General features: G+C 36.5%; 1 protein-coding gene and 1 long non-coding RNA gene across 2 annotated transcripts in view; both read right to left on the minus strand.

Moving 5' to 3' along the window:
* UCHL3 (ubiquitin C-terminal hydrolase L3) overlaps positions 1-20,100 on the minus strand; it is a 29,731-nt gene extending 9,631 nt beyond the window's left edge. Inside the window, exons 1-4 of the mRNA XM_035561292.2 lie at positions 19,972-20,100; positions 18,045-18,201; positions 17,567-17,652; positions 16,425-16,472 (exon numbers count right to left, since the gene is read on the minus strand). Coding sequence (XP_035417185.2) covers positions 16,425-16,472; positions 17,567-17,652; positions 18,045-18,201; positions 19,972-20,046 — 366 coding nt within the window. The 5' untranslated portion in view covers positions 20,047-20,100. The remainder of the gene's footprint in view (positions 1-16,424; positions 16,473-17,566; positions 17,653-18,044; positions 18,202-19,971) is intronic.
* LOC126913649 (uncharacterized) lies at positions 2,722-4,720 on the minus strand. Its single transcript, XR_007709301.1, has 3 exons — positions 4,380-4,720; positions 3,466-3,605; positions 2,722-2,926 (listed from the first exon to the last, which is right to left on the minus strand). It is a non-coding gene; the product is annotated as an uncharacterized LOC126913649 (long non-coding RNA).
* Positions 20,101-22,501: the final 2,401 nt, after the last annotated feature.

Below are 22,501 nucleotides of genomic sequence, written 5' to 3' on the forward strand. Positions count from 1 at the left end.
GTACTTTTTATTTTTAAGAAAAAGGAACTTTAGTCTGACACAGAAATCAAAGGTTGAGTAACCGAGGAGAAAAAACAAAGCAAGTTTTCTTATTTGAGAAGTGCAAGAAAGAAAAAAGAACTAAAAGATTAAAGTGACATAAAAAGCTGCAAAATGATCTCAAAGCAAGCAGAGGCAAAAAAACTACAAGAATGGATTAACTGAAAGAGCAAGAGATCATTACAAAGGTTGAGAAAAGTCAACATTACTAATAAGGCACGTTATTAATTATAGCTTAAAAATTCATGACATCTACTGTAATTTATTGTGTTTGCACAGAACACTTCAGGATTGTGTTTTCAATTTTTTTTTTCTATAATATGGGTTCCTCAGTCATCTGGAGACTTTACCTAAAAAGTCAAAGAAATATTTCAAGTATGGAGAGTTGTTTTATTTAAGGAGGAGAAAGACAGTCTCTCACCATCGACCTTCGCTCTTTATTTTGAAACAATCTATTTCCTGTCTGTTAGTGTTTAGTACTAGAAATGTTCTTAAAATACAAGGAAGTTCAGCTTTATTTTAAACACAATATACAGGAACACCCCCCATGTGTGTCATTTTTTAATAAAACTAGTATTAGAACAGTTGCATACAATGCTGTACTAATGCCCAACATGCTGTCTGCTTTTTACAAATTATAATAATTTACATATGGTTTATATGCTTTTGAATCTTCTTGGAAAGGTATGTCACACAGAAGTGAAAAGACGGGTGTAGTTACCAATATATATCACACTGTATACTGTATTCAGTGATAAATCTTCGCATGTAGGACTTACAATTTTAATCTGCCAGATGGACAGAGTCAGGATCTAAGTAGAGTTAATGAGTGATAACTTCAAACTAGTAGCTTCTGTTTTGCCAGATACAGCGTTGTCAAAGGGCACTGATTTTTCTGAATGAAATTACAGTTTGTGCATTATCAAAACAAATGCTCACTGCTAATGGATGAGGAGTTGCTTTTAGAAATCTTTTGAAGTAATTAAGATTCTCAACTAGCCAAATAGTGGTTTTCTTATCTAGCATAACCACAACAGACTACACTTTAACTTCCATCCTTGGATATGTCATGGCTTATTTAGTGCAGAAAGGAACTCACAGTCAATAAATGCTTTTATTCTAGGCAGGCTTGAGTCTTCTTCACTCAGTCTTTTGTTAATATCAAGTTTATATATACACATGAAGTTCACGTAAGAGCACATTTTCTAATTACAGGAATTGGACAGAATTTTCAGAGTTTTGCTAAGCAAACAAAAAAAATCCCCAGGTAAAATATCAGGCTTGCCACTGTTACTGGGAGAAATACTATGTGGTATTAAGCATGAGCTAGGAAGAACTTAACTCTGTGCTTCTTCAAATCCTAAGGTATTTAACTAGCTCTAAATGATAATAACATCAAGAAAGTTCTGTGGTTATTGGATTGCAAGAGAGCTAGATACTTAATAACAGCAATTCATAAGACGAGACCCTTTCCTTGACTCCTTACTCCTTTTGACATATTTATCAGCATAAAAATATAAGAGCTGTGAGGAAATAGAAGCTTTTCAACACTAGTTTTTAATAGTAATAATATATTAAGAATGATTTCAACATCTGGAAAGACAGATCTGTATGAAATAGGAAATTTGGTCGACAGTCAGAATACTTGATTCACATTAGTTAAAAAAAGCGACAAACACAACATATACCTCGATTAAGAACTTCTAGTAACAGAGAAAACGTGACTGTTACCAAAAAATGCTTAAAGCAAAGCCACTCCCTGTTATGCTTTTAAGGCCATTCACTTCTACACGTCAAGATTTGTGTGTGTACAGGCGCACGTGCACAAACGGAAAACATCACTCCTTAAAAACAGGATGAAAAATTACTACATCACTCTTTCAGCTTAGTGTTTCTGGTAGTGGTCACAGCACAGTTTAGAAATACTGGCTATTCTGTGCATGTAACATTTTCTACATTTTGAAGATGTATTTGTGCCCTGTAGGTGAGTAAGGAAAAAAAAAGTGAGCGAAAAAAGGGTTTAAGTATATTTGATGACAAGCTTTTATGCAGTAGAATGTCTTCACCTTCAACCAGAAGATTTGTCTAGAAAATGGATAAAGAAACAGATGTCAAGTGAGAAAGTACACGAGCACCTTGGAATTACAAGGAACACTTCATCTTATTGAAACACTCAGGGACCATTAGGCGAGACTTAGAATGAAAGAAAAGGAGACTAGGTTTAGGATATGAGAACATAAACCAGGTCTCAAACAGAAGAAATAATACCATTTGACAAGAAATTAGAAGCCCCTTGGTTTAGCACATCCAAATGAAAGATCATGAAAGATGAGGTGAAAAGAAGAGGCTGGATGTGGAGCCTATGACCAAAAAAAAAAGAAAAAGAAAAAGAAAACATGTCAATTCATGAAGGGCAAGCTTCGTCTATGCTTTGAAAATGATTTGGCACGTGTACTGAATCAAAAATACCTGGACAGCAAAGCATGGAGTGATGTACTTTTGCTGTCTGATATGGGGGAAAGAAAAAAAAAAAAAAAAAGGAAGAACGAAATCCTAAGAATGGTTGAGAACGGATCCCAACAACAACCAAAAAAAATGATGCCTTGAAGACTGAAGTTACATGGCAAAAAGCCATTTGTGTCAGAGTAAGAAAAGACTGAAGATGGACTACACTTACAACAGAATGAAGCCCAACAGATGGAAGGCGTATCAAGGGCCGCCAACGACGAAGACGAATTGACGGACTGGTAGCTTTTGCAGGACCTACATGATTACGTTTAGCCCAGGAGAGGGATGCAGAGTGACACAATGGTGAAGCCTTCGTTCTGCTGTGGCTAACCTGAGGCTGCGATGAGGATGGTGGTGAAGACAGCGAGGACGATGACGACTACATAAACATTAAAAAAGAACATACTTAGCCCACTTAAACTTGAAGTAACATACCTAGAAAGGCAACTGCAAAGATGTCCACTATTTATTATACTGTCCTTTAACTGATCAAATCTACAGAGGCAATAATCAAGAATGTGTTGAATTTGAATGAGATGACAAAAGAACATTGAAAATAAGCAAAGACATGGTCCAAATCTGAAGTTTATCACCAGATAAACTAGAGGTTATTCACACCCACTGAACTTTGTAATAAGAACATAAAGTAACTGACTCCTTCAATAGACAGACTGTTGGAAAGTGAGGCAGGAGGGGACTGAAGTAACATCTCATGGAAGGAATAGTTGAGAATAGCAAGAGTTATCAATCTTGTCTACAGCTACAAAAACTGTAACACACTTCTTTGGTGATTTGGGAAAGCTATATTGTGCTACTCAGGATTTAAAATGAATCAAGTAACCACTGTAGCAGAACCCAGGGTTTCTTTACTGTTCCATGCCTAACATAAAAGGAAAGCAAAGGAAAAGGGAAGCTTACCGTGGTGAGGTATGCAACTTCCTAAGTTTTTCACCTATTCTTCTAAAATAGCAGGCCAGTGGCAGTATTGCCATTAACACTCAGGATCCCTTTAGTATCCGTGGAAGCAGTAGGACTATGTTAAACCATTCAAATTGTTACTATTAGAAGAAAGACCACAGAAGTATTAAAAATGACTCTCAGCAGCAGCTGACAAAGTTACAGTAAATATATTAAGACCATAAAGGACCATTGTGATGATTTAGTTTTTGATCTTTTGTCCCACACAGGCCACAGTACCGATAAAGTTTTGTTTGGATTAGAACATATTCACAAAACAAAAACAAACACTCAAGCTTAACAATTTATTGACTACCAAAATACATCAGAACAAGTCAAAATTTCAATCTGGGCTACAGCTACAGAAGCAGTAAGCAATATTTTCATATAGGTTAGGCTACATTAGTGCTAAATGAAAAAGGTTGCTTTTCTAGTCCTGCTTAAGGATGATATGAACATGGAGCAATGGTTTACATTAGTCCTTTGGGCAATGATGTCCTGTCAGGGGCTTACCTGATGATAAACTTCCATCCAACTTATCATCTACCTTTAGTTTCTCCTCATGTAAAAATCCTCAACATCATCTTCAGTTTGTCAGAGAATCCCTGACCTTCTCTCAGGAAATAAACTTAATCTTTGGTGATAATTGCATAGCCTCAGAAGAATACCCTTTGGTTTGAAGGTAACCTGAAGGGCAACCCAGACCATTCCTATGAGGTCTCTGACTCACCATTAACCTAGTATCTCTTGATCTTTACCGTCTTTAGATTTTAACTTGTATTTTTATGTTGCCTTCCATGTAACCAATAGAAATTGTTTAACATTACAGGTCTTAAAAGCAAACCCTGCAGAGCCCCACAAGAAAACATACTTACACATTGATGATATCCCACTTAGCTGCACTGAGACATGCCAGCTGCTCACGAATGCATTAAGGTTATGCAAGCAGAAAAGCAACTGCAGTTCCCTAAGACAAGTCCCACATCATGCACTCAACAGAACAATTCTAGTAGACTTCAGAAACTGAGCATTAGGTAACTTTCCCTGAAAAACAGATTTTCACTGTTTAATCAAAGCATAAGCACCAGTCAAAACCATTTACTTTCTTTGTACCATTTTTTGATGCATTTCACCTTCTTTCCTGTTCAATTTTCATTTTTTTCCTTTTCCTACCAAGAGTAGGACAATGAATTGCTTCCTTCTGCTCCCATATTGCTGACCTTAAAACACAAGGACAGGGATAAGAATTCTTCATGAAGAACAAGAAACAAGAACAGCAGCAACTTTAGAGCTCAGAGATAAGCATGAAGGATTATCAAGTCTCATAGCCTGTCCAGAGAACAGTTTTCCACAGGTTTGACAAACTTATTCCCCCCAATTAGATTCTGATTTTCAAGCATTCTGATACACCCCTAAATCTCAGCAGGTCCGCATAAAAGAGGACAAGACTATAAAATCTCCAACCCAAAATATAACTGTATGAAGAAAGAAGAATTTAGCTATAATACTTTTAAGAGTCAGAGAAGTTTACAAGAGTTTAATGGCTATTATACTTCACCTGTACTGCGTTTGTTTTTTCAAGTTCTTTACATGAAATGATTTTAAATGAGACCTTTTTACATTTAGATAACATTTCAGATAGCTTTAAAACAATTTACGCTCAGCTTGCCTAACAAAATTTCAAAAGATGACTGATAAAACACTGCTACTAGAAGACCTCACAGTCCACAGACACCTCCCTATGTACAGAGGATCCACTAAGATTAAAACATGCAGTGGGGCAGAAATTTAAGAATTAGGCTGAGAAGTTCATGATAAAGGACATCACGCACCACATTACGTTTTACCATTTTGTAAGCTTCTGCTATGAAAACAGACAAGATCACCAGTCTTCCTGAAATCTGCAATATAGTAACTGAAGAAGTTTATCCTAGCTTTGATGCATTCTGTTGCTGATGTTTTCTCTGAAAAAAATATCTTTTAGTATTCCTACTGTAATTACTATGAAACCCATTAATAAAAGTTTAAACAAATATTTAAATTTGGTATTGCTTAATTGTCCAGGGATGACCAAATTTTTGAAAAATGTTTTAATGAAGCCTTTTGACAGTCATTTACCATAATTTCTCACTTTTACCACTCTTCTTGATTTTGCTAATTTGTTTTCTAGCTAATGCCAAAATAACGATAACACATTAAAAATACCCCTTGCCTAATGAGGCCAGAAAAGTCTCAAGGCTTTCAAAGACCAATTTATAACTTAGAATGCAGTTTAAGGCAACTATTATTCAGTTCACTACTTCTAGGTCAGTATTTTACCTCATTTTAAAATTCCGTCCCTTGAATCTTTTTAACCTCTATTTCTTGTAGTAACGAGTACCCTTGTGAGATCAACCACTATGAAGAGAAACTTTCTCTCCACTGAAAATGTACTTTTGTATTACAAGAGTGAAATTTCAACAGACAGTAAACAGGAGTTCTGGCAAAGCTAAATTAATACTGGATTCTACCTAATTAACAGCACTGTAATAGCCATGAAATTCCATGCACTGCTTTAATAATAAGCACAAGTTAAGCTGCTGTCAACTGAAGTTGTTTTCAACTGAATATTAGAAATACAAGTATTACAACAGAATTACATGTCAGTATTAGTAAGAAATTAATGCTAAATATACATTGCCAAATAAAGGATGCAAAGTAGTACATTCTACATTTAATTTAAAATGCAGAAGACAAATCATAACTTTAAACACTCCATTCATACAGGACTCATTAACAACTAGCAACCTGCAGAGAAAAGAATTAATTACTTCACAAGAAGAAAACATCACAGGAGCATACTTCAGTGCTGCAAATTGTAACAGGTCAAATATCTGAAGTGGTAAAAGAGAAACCCTAAAATAAAATTGAATATTATTGTCAGATAAACCAGTAAGCACATTAAGTTAATTGTTTTAATAATGTATTTTAGCATTACAGAAGTTAAGTTTTCATGGAATAGGTACAAAAAAAAAAAAGCGGCAGCTCAGGCAATCAATTTCTGCCCCAAGCAAAACCTTATCCCTATGTATAGCGGCTATTAAAGCCTATAGACATTTAAATTCAAGATCTCAAGGAAATACATACTATAATGTTTCACAGGCACCAAGATCTGTGCCTCTGTGCATGCCTAAAAGTGCACGAGTTTGATAATGCTGAGTAGCTCAGGACCCAGCTCAAGTCCAAACCTGTCAGGCTCCAGAAAGAGGGCGTCCATCTGCTCATCTTGTTTGGGGAACTTGATGCAGCAAAGTATCTCGGTCCACGTGCAACACATTGAAGACCTGACAGGACCAAGTGGCATTTGGGGTTGCACAACCATTTCTTTCCAAGTGGAAGTATTTATTAGTGATGAATTTTCTAGGGGTTACAAAAATTCATCTACCTGGAAGTTTAAGTTCATCACTGGAAAGCCTCTGCCACCTTCCTCTCTAAGCCTCTAAGGAGGCTTCCTTGTCCATCATTTGATAAGCTATGCTGGGACTGGGCCTTTCTTTCCTCCATTTTGAGGTTTTACTAGTGGGTAGAAACAAACGCTAGTTCTGCTGGGACAGAAATCAAAGGAGGTTTGACTGCATATCATCATCACTGGAAGCTTTGGAAATCCAAGGAGATAAAATACTGTTAGTCCTGGTCTTTGTTTCCAGAACTAATCAGATGCACAGCCCCTGGGATCAGAGGCCTTGCCACATGTTCTGCATACGCTCAATTGAGTTGATCTGCAAGCGTGCAACAACTCCTCCCAAACTGTTTGTAGCCTCATTACACAAGTACAGTAAGCCCTGTAGTTGAGACAGAGGAATGTTGAGATGACACTAAAAAAATGTAACCTTTCCAGCCAAATGAGCAACATAAGACTTATCCTAGCTTTAAGCTTATATTCAGGAGGGATACACTTAGTATTTTTCCGTCACCTTTTGATGCCTGTCCTTATGACTGGATTAAGCACAATGTTTTGAAGAGTCTGTATTGCAGCATGAAGTGTAATACATGTTTTTCTTTCTTAGAAGCCATTGTTCTTAGTATTTTTTCACATAAAAATTAAACCTATGCATTACACAGTCTGAAAAGATCCTCCTCCTCTTCCTTCCTTCACCTTTTTAACAGCATTTTAAGCCTCTTTTGGTGGCAGTGGTAGAGCTTTGAAGGATATTAATTTTCTTCCAGCTTTTTTAGGAAGATGGAAGCAGTCAGAACACAGAACAGAAGCCTGACAAAGGAAGTATGCCAGAAGTAAACACTGCTTCATGAGTTCATCTCCAACAGCACACCACAGAAATCACCCAAACAAGGGGCATTACAAATATTTCTAATGCAGGAAAAGCCTTTTTCCTAACTAAAATTCCATTACATACAACAGTCTCACACAACATGCAAATTTTCAGGAAACCAAGGTTCATTAAGTCCACTGCTAACAGAACTACTAGCTTTCTCAACACTGCAATTATCAGCACTAGTACATATTGAAACTGACTAGTTTTTAAACTGAATCGGGCTACACCTGTTAGCTGAACAACTTCTGCACCAGTACGTTTAATTAGTGCTTCTGCAGCTGATAAAAATCTCTACAGTATTCCCTACATCAATTCAATCCAGGATTAAGAACGGATAGTATCCTGAGAGTAATACTGAGCTAGAGGTATGGGTAAAAACATAGCTTAAAGACGACAAAAATGCTGAGATCAGAGCACCCAAGAAGCTTTTCCACAGTTAGCTATAACTTATCTCTCTCAACACCTAAATTTAAGTTCTATGGCCTATGTTAGGCAAAAGTCAAGCTAGATTATCACAATGGTGACTTCTGTGATCAAAAATTAATGGAATTACAAAAAAAAAGGTCCAAATGTTGGGGAGCTCTGAAAAAGCTAGTTAACTTGAATTTTGAAAACAGTTTTTCCTCTTTAAGATTCTTCTTACAACAAATTGAACATCACTGTTGCACACCCAACTACATATGCTTGGTGTCCTTTGAGGAAAGTAGGTTGATGCAACATCAGTTCTTTATTTTAGCCTACTGACTAGCTCCAGCTGTATGAGTAAAGTGGTAACTGTCTTAAAGATGGCATGTTCTTTTAGTTTTTCCCCCAAATTTGGAGTGTCTGGAAAAAAGGGAGTCAAACCAGTTTCTCTCCTGCCTGAGGAAAAAAATCTTGAATGTGAACTTAACCACAACCTGACATGATCAGCCTGCTAAAACGCTAGTGAGCAAATACATGCCAAGAACCTGCTACTTACTGTCTCTTACATATGTAGTGCAAGAACAGCACCATACTGTTATGGATTGGAGACGTGTGATGCACAACTGTAAAAATATTTTGTTACTTTCACTTATTTACTTGTTATTTGAATTCATTGGCTGCCTTATGGGTGCGAATATCCTCCGTAGTTCTGTTTCATCCTAGGAGCAGAGTTCCTTTGTACAGATTTTACAGTTAAGCATAAGATCCAAAATAACAGGTCAGAGCAATACTGTATTAATACCTTCTTAGTTATTTGCTCAGTAGAGTACAGAAATCAGATTGATGAACGTCTCACACACTGACACAAAAGGCACAGGACAATGCAAGGAGTCAAAGACTAACCAAATGTAAGTTTCAAAACATTTCACACAATTCTAGTAATTTTTTTTTGTTTGTTTTGTTCTTTTAAAACACACTTTTTACAGAGTAGGCTATAACAAAAGGAAATACTATAGCTAAACATCACCACCTTTAGTGGAGGGATTACGTACTTGTTTTGTAAGGCTAAGCTAGTCAAAAGTCATCTTAGAAGCAGATGTATAATTGGTTTCATATTCTCCCTAGATGTAAATGTTTCTTTACAACAGTGCAAGGATTATTCAGAAGAAACACTGAGGAATATGGGCTATTAAAAAGAAAATCCCACATGTTCTTGGCAGGAGTGAAAGGGAAGCTCCTTTATATTTCTGTTCTAACAATAAATTGCGATCCCCCAGGGAGTCAAAGATCTTTGAAAGTTCAAGTTTTACAGCAGCTGAGAACAGAGTGCATTGACTCTCCTTAGTTCTTGCCAACGTTAACGACTGTTACTGTGATCAAAGTCTAACTTAGTGAATTCCAAGCAAGATTATAGTTCTCAGGGCATGCTAAACAAGTTTACAGACTAGAGTTTGCAGTTACAGTTTGAGTTAAGGAAGAAATCAAGCCGTATAGGGGCTGCCAATTTCAATTAATGTGGAAAGTATTTCTAACCATACTTGTGAACAGTAGACATATGTAAGTATACTGATGTGCACAAGTATTTCAATTCTTGGAAAACATCTGAGTCCAGTTCTTACTTAGGACTCTGACAGAGTCAGATACCAATCTTGATTTTCAAAGGCTAGTTTTTCCATCATCGCTATTTTTGAGAGAGGCTCAATGAGGTACAAGAATGCTGTTTTCATTTGAAGTGGCAGCTCAGATACAGCATCTAAGCCTGCTCATTGTGAAGCCTCATGCAGCCAAACACGTAGCTCTAATAGCCAGAGCTATCAGTTGGTAAATACACGTATGAAGCATACTAAAAAGAATAAACAGGAACAGTTACGGAATCAATGGCAGTATCTACTCTGCTCCCAGAGATAACTGATATATTTTATATTCCAGTTCTGCTCTCACTTCCATAATAACTGGTTACTGAAACACTAGGTTAACAGTAGGTTAAACTTAATTTAGTTAGATGTTCTCAATAGCCTCTAAGGAAGAAGGAAAAACCATAGTCTTAGAGCTCCTAATTTTCTCCTAAGAATTTAGACCACCAAAATCAGAAGCTCTTAACTACTCTCTAACCAGTATCAAGTGCACATGCATTTCACTTTTTGCTCGATTGAAACATTATTCTGAGTTACTCTGTAATAAAATTTCAAGAAGTAAATTTCCTAAACACTACAAATCACATTCTTCTCGTATTAACGCATAAACCATGCTAAAAACTCCCGTCCAAAAACTTTCAACCTCAAACACGGAAGTTTCCATATGCCACAAGTACCACACATAGTAAAAACTTCTATCATTTAAACTTCATAGCAGAAAGTGATATGGAAAGTCATGTGTCAGCAGCTGGTGACACCTTGATGTCACACAAACAGCTCATCAATTACTTAATACCACAACCATTTGAATATTTGCAGTCCACAGTGGCAAAACTTGATTGAAGTCTAGTCTGTTAAGTCTCTTCCCCTCTTTTCCCATGAGTTTGCTTCTAACACTTCTGTGCCAGAAGTGGCTCCTACAAGACCAGAGGATGAGCTGCTTCAGGAAGCCAGATTTTTTTTTTTTTTTGGTAGCCTGACAATCCAGAATGATTTCAACTGCCACAGACACACAGCGTACAAGAGCTTCAAATACTGTTACCCAAATAGTATTTGAACAAGTGAAGCATGTCAAAGCCCTCAGAAATGCAGAGGTTGGATACAGACCATTCTCTAGACCTAATCCTTGACTAAAGGCCAATTAGTCTTTTAAAAAAGTACTTCATACGGGACAGCTTGACATTTTCTGCACTGTAGAATTGAGCTGCAATGAAGCACAGTTGCAAAGTAGTTGACATGGATGTCAGTAATACAGGAGCAAAACAGAAGTACCTTGCTACTCACATTATTATAGTTAAATATTAAAAAGGTAATTTACTTCAAGTATCAGCACTGATAATATTTCCTACCTGGAACGACTTTCTGAAAGCTATCATAGCAAGTGATCCTGATCAGTGCTATTAATTGTTTTTTTTTTTTTCTTGGATTTGGTCAGAACTTCATTAATGAACACTGTAGATTAGATGGCTTATGTGGATGTTCTAGCATCCACAGGCTGCATTGTCTTTTTATTATTTTAAAATTATTTTTGTAAGACAGTATCAGAAATGTTAAGATTTATGGTAGTACAGGGTTTTGGCCATTTCTGAACTGCTGAAGAGGGCACCAGAACAACAACAACAACAAAAACATGGTTTAGCAAGACGTGACAATACAAGAAGCAGCTTAAAAGCGTGTGTGGCTCTGCGAAGATGCAGGTTATATTTTCCATTATCTTCAGACATCCTAGGTATTATAAACAAAAGCACATGCCCAACAGAACAATAAAGATAACATCTTAGTTAAAAGATCTTGAGTAGCTGGCAACTATACCAGTTTCACTATTAGCTGCCTTTTCAGGAGAGGGAAGGGTTTAAGAAAGGTAGCAATCTGGGAAAAAACAGAAAGGTTTCCTTTTTGTTCCAAAGTACATGGTTGTTGCATCTGTAAAACAATCAAAGAAATAGATAAAAAGAGCTTAAACTCTGCTGAAAGCTGAAACCAGAAAACCTGGCCTTAAGCCACTGGATCCATCCAGCTTTTATCATAAAGATACAGCTCCTTTTTTGGCACTTTCAGACAGGAAATAAATGGCATTTGAGAAAGTGTAAGTTTCAGGAGCATACATTTTAGAAGAAAGACTGTTACAATCTTACATTAATTGCTCTCATTCCAAATGGCAATGGAGCATGGGACAAGAATCAAATCACCCTTGAAACCTCTAAAATCCAACACTATGTTTCTCCAATAGAATTATTCATGGATTTTCCTGTAAGCAATTTTAAACAGGCATATATTTCTTAAACACAGAAATACTCGTAGCACTGTTTTATCTATTTATTTGCTTTAATGCAGCAAAAAAGCAAACCATGGATCCAAAGAATCCACGAGTCTTAAGACCAAACTTAAATCAAACCTGGTCCAAAAATCTGGCCTAAAGGATAAACTCAACTTCACAATCTTTTCAAGCTGCAAATATGAAATTATTTAGTGAAATAAAAAATACTTAACTGTTTTTAAAAATGAAGTCTCTTTTTAAAAAAACAGAAAATATATCAATTTTAAGAAAATATGGAAACGTTTTGACAAAAAAAAAAAACAACACAAAACCATCACTAAAATTCATTAAAAAACTCACATATTTTAATACTAAAAAAAGGCTACCACAAATACTCAATTCTAACCCTGTCTATAGTTGGCCTGAAAGGCTTTGAATGAATTACCAGAAAATTACACAAAATGGCTAGGAACACGGGTTTATTCTTGTCCTTGTTGCTTTTTAAACAAAGTAAATGAACCACAGCTACGAAACCTGGGAAACCTGGCAAAGCACCCCTCAAGACAGAACACTAAGCAAATGGACTGAAACTGACAGCTACAGCGATTCATCTTAATACTTCACCTAAATAGACTGCACATTAATGATAAATTCCAGAAGCTAACTGGCCACCTAACTCCTCTCTCTTCCAGAGATCACAAACTGGAGTGTAGAATCTAGCAGTCCACTAATATTAGACTTATAAAAGTAATATCCTATCTAATACCTTCCCCCTACCCACCCACAACAGAACTTTTCTTTAAAACTTAAGAAGTTATAACATAGGTCTGATTACAGACTATTTTAAACCAGAAACAAAGCCTACCCACCCCAACAAGACAAATGAATAGATGGAGCATGTAGATATTGGAAAAATAGTTCTGCTTCACTGCTATTACTTTTAACTGTTTATTTCTAGGTAGACTCACTTCATTTCCAGGTTTGAAATACACACACACAGAACAGAAACAAAAGCAGAAAATCCGGGGCAGACTGTAAAAAAAAAAAATCAAGAAGCCACTGAGATGATAAAAATAGTTATCCCGATTTAGTAAGATCGTCAAGCTTTATTTACCCTTATAAAAGGCTGAATCCTTAAACATCTGAGAAATGAGAGCCCGGAACAAATATTTTCAGAGGAGAACCTGTCTGTAATTCTTTGCTATTTCTAAACCTTCCACATCCCAAGACTCCAGAAAATTTTACTTTACCTCATGACACCATGTAATGGCGTGTTTTGCTTGGGGAAGGGAAAGAACAGCATCTTGAAAGCAGCTGCAGTTGCATAGTCTCTTAACCAAGTTAGCAAATCTGACTGCCATACTTCCCACTTCTGGAAGTTATTCTATTCACTGTTGAGCTTAAGCAACGTTTTCAGAAGAATTTGAGCCAACAGTAGTATGCAACACCTATCTGAGGGACAGACAGAACCACCCACAGAGCAACCTGTTCTTTTAGGAACTACACAAGCCAAGTTAATCATGCTAAAAGAGTAGGCCTGCATACTTTCTTAAATCTTTAGTTCTGTGGGAGACCTGGAAAAGACCTTTTGCTTGTAAAGTTGCAGCACTTACCATCATTAAGCAACTACATAAGCCACTTTATTCGAAGTAGAGATTTTTATGAAAAATGTCCTTGCTGTTCTAGGGATGGAGGGAACGGGGGGAGCAACAAAATCAAGAGAAATAAAGGAAGACAAACATATTCCTTCCCAGTGTTCTGAAAAGAAGTTTAAACTCCCAGGAAAGCAACCCTAGCAATTACAAATATGCAGGAGGAGTAAGATTCTCTTCTTTCTTGATCCAAAAGCACTAGAAACTTTCCCTGCAGGACAAGGCAACATCCTGCATATGCTAACATCAGAATCTTCAAGGGCATGCTGTTCATCAGTCCCTTTATTGTTACATGAAGGGATACACAGCAACAGCCAAAGTGTACCACTGCAAGATGTAAGACTGGGAGATGAACTCACTCCAACCTCACATTAAAATACGTGAAATGAGAATGTGCTGAGAAGTGTATTTTGCTTAAAAAGAATTGTACTTTACAGGATGAATTGCTGTGCTTTAGAGATGAAATGGGAAGCCTCACTTGCTACTTAACCACACAATCGTAGGACAGGATCTTCAGGCAATTACATCTTCCAGTATAATAAGTTATTTGTTTCTTACTTGTTTGATTGATGGATCAAAGGATATTCTGAAAAATGCTCCCAGGACATGTATTCAGCCATTGTACTATTTCAGCTTTGGAAACAGAAGGACAGGAAAAAGTTGTTTTACCATTCTAAGGAACATCCACATTGAATTACTTCCAGACTTAGTTACATAAAATGGAATAACAAAAATTTGGAAAGGCCACTACCTATTCAACATTTTTGTTTAGACATGGTTGCCGAGACAATCTTGTAATTTTTTATTATGAAAAAATGTCTGCATCTTTCCACACAATTTCTTAATATTTTGTATTGTAATATCTTTGTCAGGAAACCAATTAATTTGTGGAAGTTCAAGAAGCTAAGTGTCCCTTATTAAGAAAATCCGTAATCACTTAGAACCTTCCTGAATCCTTATAAAGAGACCCTCAGGAAATATGTAACCCTTCATCTTCTTCCCAGTTATTCCATAATTTCTGCCAGGAGAATGCACAGATGAACTATTCCCTGGATGAATGCCACCGTACATCAAAACAACTATATGTTATTCTGTTTCGCAAGTATCTGAGGAAGAGATTCACAGTCTTCAGCAATTTGCAGAACAACCTCCACAACCTCTCTCTTACTGAGAATCCCTAGAAAAGGACCATCTCATTTTTAAAAGAACAGAGACAGGAATTTTTGGAGTCTCCCATTTAGAAGAGGAAGAGAAATCTGCAGCTGCATCGATGATTGTTCTTGAAACACAGAACCTTCCTTGATTGATTTAGAGAAAGAAATAAGAACTTGAAAGAAAATAAGACACATGAATGAAGGTCAATATTAATACTAGAAATGATTTAAACAATTCTCTTAAGTTTCATCCATCTTTGACTTAGAATGAGTAAGTATAGGTTTCCAGACGGCTGGATGAGGGGGAAGCAGAAAGGCCTGCTTTGCTTTCTTCTGCCATGCATAGAAGACATAGCACAAGCCTTACGAAAGAAAAACTCACTCGCAGTACTGGAAAAATAAAGAAGGAAAGCAGATGAGCCACTGAAGTCATGGCAAAACAAAGTGGTGCTGGCAACAACCTAATCAATTTTTCTTCTGTGGAACAGATACTGAAATCTCAACCAGAAAGATGGAAAACTGCCTTAATAATACGGAGGCGAAAAACGTTGAGTGGCTTGCTTATGCCTTCTCAGTGACTGACACAGCTGTTCTGCTTCCAAATCCGTAAGACTGAAGATACACTGACTGGCACGGAACTTCAATAAGCACTTGCTCCTCTCCTGAAAAAGGATTCAAAGCAACAAAACAAAAAAACACCACATACACTCCTCAAAACTTCACAAAGCCACTTATTCACCTGGCATTTACCTTCTATTTCACTCAGTGAAACTAAATGTGTAATACAGATCATTCCAAAATTGATTTCATTTTTGAGGTTCTGTTCCCATATTTGATGAAGTACAACAAAGTACAACATCGAGTGCACAGAGACTTTAAGCTCACTCCTATTTTACTTGTAAACACAGATAAAGGAGCATTCTCTAGTACTGATTAAATAACCATGTTTAGGATCAAAGAAATTTGCTGTGCTGCTTATTTATTTTATGTCACTCAATCTCTGGTGATAAAAGCTTATGTGTATATTTCACAAATGGTGCAAATTTATCTGAAGTGATATTTGTACACAAGCAACACAAGTACTGAAGTATTTCTTTCCCTGAGATAAAACTTTTCAGACTCTTACACAATGTTTGTTCCACTTGTATGGTTACTATGGATCCTACATCTCAGCAATGAATTTGCAACATCCTGATCTCAACTTTCACTAAAACATTATTTCTAGCTCTTCTACTGTGAAATAAAGCTTGGAAAGATCATCTGTGTTATACAAAAGCTTGAAAAAATAATACAAAAAACTGTAAAGCTTCAAGTTTCTTCCCCTGCCCCCCAACGTCACTTCACTTTGTGCCCTGATTGTTGACTGACACAATACTGCAAATTAAGCAAAAATTTCCATTTCTGTGTAAACCTTTACTATGATTGTTTTAAGCTCCATTATATTCAACTCAAAGTAGTTATTAACAAACATATTTGGCTTTGTTTAAAAAAAAAAAAAAGAATACCTCGGTCTGACCTTCATGGGCACTGGATTCATGAGTGACACGAATAGCCTAAAATTAAAGCATATTTCAATCAGACATTAAATGATATGTATGACTGTATGCTCTTCTTTTTAATCGAATGCCATAGCTGTAACTTCTTTTGCTCAATGCTTGTAATAGTTAAATAAATGAATCAACAAATCTCCGCTTTCAAGGATCTCAAGAGACAAGTGTTTCAGCCTCATCAGACTCAATTCAAATATGCAGCAGTTTGTTACTGCAGTTTAACACACAGAAAACAGTACTGGCAAATTTTTTTGATATTTCAGTTCCTGGGTTCAGTAAACAAAACACTTTAGGTAGAAACTGTGATCAGACAGCTTGTATCCAACATTTCTGCAGATAACATCCTCAAACCTCTACTGTTCCTGTTTGTTATTAGTTCCTTGCGGCACATGTTAACAACCTTATTCCTGAGGGCTTCACAGTAAGTTTAATTTGAACTCAGGCTTGGAACTCATCAATATTTTCATTTTGACAGAGGATCATTGTTATCATCACGAGCAACAGCACTGTTCTCCCCTTCCATCAGCGGCCAGATCTTTCCATCACATCCTTTGAATCAGCACTAATAACGATCCAACTAAGCACTCGATCAGCTAACTCATCTGTTTGTCATGGGGGAATGGAAGGAGAGGGGGGACTATAATTTTGTCAGATCAGCTCCTTGTGTGCCCTGAAGAGCTACAGCCAAAGAAAGGTGACTTTAAGGCATAAATGGAAGGAGACTGCAGGACTGTCCTTTCAGCAATAGCCTCAGATCAGCCTAAATTGACCATTAAACCGGATCTTGAATTAACCAAAACGATTGTGCATACATTACTCATCCACTTCAAAATCATTTTAAACTAAGCCAGGGAATTAATATGGATGAAGAACATTGACAAAATCCATTCTGCTGACTGAGCTATGGGCGGGCAGGAATACTTTAAAATAAAATAAAATGGATTTGGTGGTTTATTTTTTTTGCAGCAGCTGTCTGATCACAAGCTCACACGTAAACTCAGATTGTTTAAGTGATTCACTGGACCAAGTCCAAAGGACTTGCTCATGCAAATAATTCTTATACCATTTTCAAAAAGAGTAGAAAGTACAATACTAACTTCGTAAGTTTCTAGATATTTGGCCCTTTCTTCTGGAGTCATAGATAATGAATCTTCTAGGAACTTTTTCAGTGATGAATTAGTTTCTTAAAAAAAAAAGACATAACATTAACATATTTGGAACCATGCTTTAAATTCTACATTGTTCAAAGCTAACAGAATGCTTATAGCCAACAAAAGATTTAAAGATAATAATTACATTGCATCTTGAAGACAATGAAGGCTGACTGCACAAGGACTTGCTACCTGCTGCAGTTTGAAGTGTTTTCAGTGTTTTAGTTTTAGGATTAGTGTGAAATATGGTGGTTTTTTTTTTTTTTATATATAATTATAGGCAGAAATGCTCTTTCAGTAGAGCAGTTATATTCAGAGAAAATAGTACATATCCCATCCTTCCCTCCGTACTTTCCACAGTGGTGAGGGAAAAAAAGGGGGGGAAAGTACAACAAAAACAAGCAAGCAAACATAAAACACTTACCAAAGTTCATTTTATCTCTGTTGTTTGCAATAGCATGAATTAACCCAATTGTTCCACAAGCATTGTTGATAGTCTGCTTCATGAAATACACTGATGATTTGACATCTTGCCCCTTAGCTTTTATTCTCTCTTCTTCTTCTGTTCTGAAGGTTTCATACTAGAAGGGAAGTTATACAAGTTTCACAGGTAGTACAAATAGATACTTGTTATATTATCCAAGCAAAAACAATTTACCTAAGTACCGCCTTCCTAATAAAACCAAAACACATCTTGCAACTTGAAACGTTTAACACAAGCGGTCCAGCAGTATATGCAGACTTCCCCAACTGGAAAGCTCTATGACTGGATTTTGACTAGTGATAAGACCTGATATGTTTAAATTATCATTTTGAAATGTGTTACCTAACAGCATTTCAGGAATATTCAATATTAGCACCTGTCACCATCTCTTTAATCCAACAAAAAGTGTTTAAGGACAGAGGTCTCAAAAGCTTTATCAAGCAACTTCAGGTGTTTAATCAGCACGAACCATTCTTGTAAGTTCCATCTTCTTACACTGCATTTTTTCCAGGAATATAAAGTAAAGTTCATATAATATTTAAAACAGGTCCTTTAAAAGCCATAATCATAAGGTAAAGGTTTGTTTTCTGTAGTAATAATTTACAAAATACTGAAGTAGATGGAGTTTTTACTTCAGTGTGACAAACACGAAGTTTGAATGTAAAACAGAGTAACTCTTTCCGAGAAATTTCTTGGATTCCATGCACTGTCAGTGACAAACAGAACTAAGAAACTTCTCCAGCATCGTGATTCCACACTTGCAGCTTGTCTCAATGGTCCGAACATTCTACGTAAATAGCAGGTGCCTTTACAAAGAATTTTAAATTGACAGCACTTGTACAAGATAACATGAATAGTCTTAATTGAGGGAAAAAAGGCCTTAAACGTATTAGACAAAAGTTCAGACTAGAGAAGGTAAACAATATAGCTGCCATTCATTCCCTGTCCCCCCCCCCAAAAAAATGTTGTGAATACCGAGAGTATCATTTTGAGCAAGGGTTGGACCAGATCACTTCAAAATGTCCTTTCTAACTTGACTTATCCCTTGATAAGCATTCACTGGATCAAGCTATTCTATCTGTCTACAGCCTATGATGTTGATTTAGTAAGTCATTAACCTTTAAACTGGATAATAACCCTAAGATTATCTGTATGCTAACAAGGGTATTCAGCCCTAAAACCAAGTTCAAGCAAATTGATGCATACTGGGGGGAACGGGGGTGAAGGAGAATGGAGGGAAGAGGCAAAAAGAAATACATACACTCTTCCATCTTAGAAATATGCTGTCTGTCCCAGAAATGAAAGCCATACTGGTACTGATGACTGAACTGAAAATGGATTGATGTTTAGTCAGTATAGCAGTACCAAAAAAATAAATAAATAAATCAAAAAGTAGTTGCATTTGATAGTCTCACACACAACCTTAGTTTGCTCATGCTATTGTGGCTTTCTGCTAAAAGTAGCAGAATTCTGCCATTTCACAGCCAGCCTTTTAAAACTAAAGTACTGAATTATCTGCAAGATAAAAATGCAAAGTATATTTCTTTTTACTTCTACGTTAGCTTTTCCCACTCCAATTAAAACACTTAACAATAAATTGGAAATATACACATAACATTATCATTTATTTATTTATAATTAAGAAGTCTCTGAATAAGGTTTAAGTCTCATTTTGATTCTGACACCAAAGCACAAGATTTACAGATTCACACAATGGTTTGGGTTGGAAGGAGCCTTTGAAGATCGTCTAGTTCCAATCCCCCTGCCATGGGCAGGGATGTCTTCCAGTAGATCAGGTTGCTCAAAGCCCCAACCAAGCATTCATTTACAACAGAAGGGATATACTGGTTACTAAATAAACTTTTACCTTTTCTGTTATCGGAAAGAGAAGTAGCACTGCACATACAGGTCTTGGCACCATGCTAAGCAGTTCTGGTTCCATACCATAGACATCTACAAATTGCCAGTCAGGATGTATACCTAATTGTTTGAGAAACTGGAAAATACAGAATAATATTAAATGAGTGTGCTGGTATATTTTTTTTAAAAAAAAAAAAAGCTTAACTGTGTATTTACAACCAGACAACTTTTGAAGATCTCCAAGGAAGAGACTCTACCACCTCTCTGGGCAGTCTTTGCCAGTGCTCAGTCACCCACACAGCACAGAAGTGTTTCTTGATGTTCAGAGGGAGCCTCCTGTGCTCCAGTTTGTGCCCATTGCCTCTGGTCCTGGCAATGGGCACCACTGAAAAGAGCCTGGCCCTGGCCTCTTTGCACCCTCCCTTCAGGTGTTCATACACACTGATAAGATCCCCCGAGCCTCCTTTTCTCCAGGCTGACAGCCCCAGCTCTCTCAGCCTCTCCTCATATGACAGGTGCTCCGTTCCGTTCATCATCTTGGTGGCCCACCACTGGACTCCCTCCAGTACGTCCACATCTCTCCTGTACTCTGGGGCCTAGAACCAGACCCAGTACTTCAGGTGCAGCCTCATCAATACTGAGCGGAGGGGAGTTGAACTGACTATCTCAGCAACAAGCAGGGGAATTAAGAACTCTATACCATTTGAAACAACTTGAAATATCTATGTTATCAGAGTCAAACAGAGTTTCTGAATTCAATTAGGTTCTTGTCATTATATACACACTGACAATTTGTAAGAAAAAGTTAATTGTGTGTTACAGCACGCTCAAATCCTATTTTGAAATACCACATTTTAGACAAAAAAAATTAAAGATGTGGGAAAACTATGTATTTTAGAAAAAGTAAACATTGCACAACTCCTTTACTTCCGCTAGAAAAATCACATTCTGTAGGAAGATCTCCAGTCACCTGGGGTTATCAAATCTAAAATACGGAGTGTCCTGATAAACAGCTAGAAGTTTAAAATGCCTGGAAAAAAACAACTTGCAGCAAGTAATATTCCTCTGCTCTCTCTAATGAGAAAAAAAAAAGTTAACTCCTAAGGCATTTCTTTAGCCAGCTCTCAACAAATTGCAACTCTGCAGTTTCCAATACTGTTCCCAAAAGCAATACAGTAAACCAGAGTATTTTGTCTATTCTTTCTCAGAAAGGAAAGATTTGTTCAAAGCTTCATCATACTTCCTGTCCAATGCTATTTGAGGAAACCTCTCTATTGACACATTTGCAGTTGTTTAAGAAGAACAAGATGGTAAAATGAATCTATGCCTTTTTCTTCCTTCCAAAATTCACCCAGTGAGCAGATTTACACATACACGCAATAGTTCAGTAATAGTTATACCATGTTTGAGTAGATTCATACCTATAGATATGCCTGTAAGAAATACAAAAATTAATCTTATTACAAAAATTCTTCTTTTTCATTTTAATAAAATACTAAATGTCTACTTCTAACACAAGATCCCTTCAAATACCAATTTCAATTCATACTAAGCAAGAAGCAAGGTCACTGTCTTTCAGAAGACACAGCCAGTGATTAACTCCCAATATTTAGAGATACAAAGGACACTTTTTAAAAAGGGTGAATGCATGGCCTCATGTGTTTATGAGTACAGAAGATTATCATTACTTTTGCTTTAAGCAGCAAAGTTTAGGAATATCTTCTAAAAAAGGGGGAAAGAATAGAAAATATGCACACCATTAAGTTTATTAAGAGAACCAAGGTGCAGTTTGCAGGCAGTATTTCGAGGGTAAAAAAAAAAAAAATACACTTTACCATTTTAAATGTATTCCTCTCTCTCCCCTTTATACTTTAAGGCAAGAAATCAAAACCAAGAGCAAGTAAAGGCAATAAGTTTGAAAACAAAAAGTTAAAAAGAGAATCTTGAAAAAATTACATATGGGTTTTCTCTGTATCTACTGAACTGACCTAAACCATTCACTGAGCTAGTTCAGTATTTGATTGTCTGCACTGCAAAACATGGAGCCTTTCTGTTCATAATGTCACAAAGTTTTTTTCCCTTTTCATTTTTCCTATGTTTCCACTAAAAATGAACAACGTGAATTGACCATAAAATCAAAGAGGAAAATGGGAGGTGAAAGGAAAATAAAGTGTCTTTTATCAAGATATAGGGAAGATTTGGTCTCTTATGTATGGGTTTGTGGGACTGGGCACAAGTCCATGATCGAGGCTTTGCACAACTTTCTAACTAATGTTAAAACAAGGTTGCTCTTATGTATGACAAGAAAATTAACTCAGGAGATCGCTTATGTAATACACCAAGATCTTTTGGTTCTATACCACCTTTAAGTCTTGCCAAGGTTAGGAATAAAGCCAAATCATTATCTTTTAATGAAATTATATGCAGGGAACATGTGAGTTTTTATTAGCTGATGAAACAGAAGACATTTTTAGTGTCTATTTTAACCCTCCAAGTTATGAGGACAATTACCATTTTGTGAATGACAGAAGAAAAGT

The sequence above is a fragment of the Cygnus atratus genome, chromosome 1, assembly GCF_013377495.2.
Source record: "Cygnus atratus isolate AKBS03 ecotype Queensland, Australia chromosome 1, CAtr_DNAZoo_HiC_assembly, whole genome shotgun sequence".
NCBI lineage: Eukaryota > Metazoa > Chordata > Aves > Anseriformes > Anatidae > Cygnus > Cygnus atratus.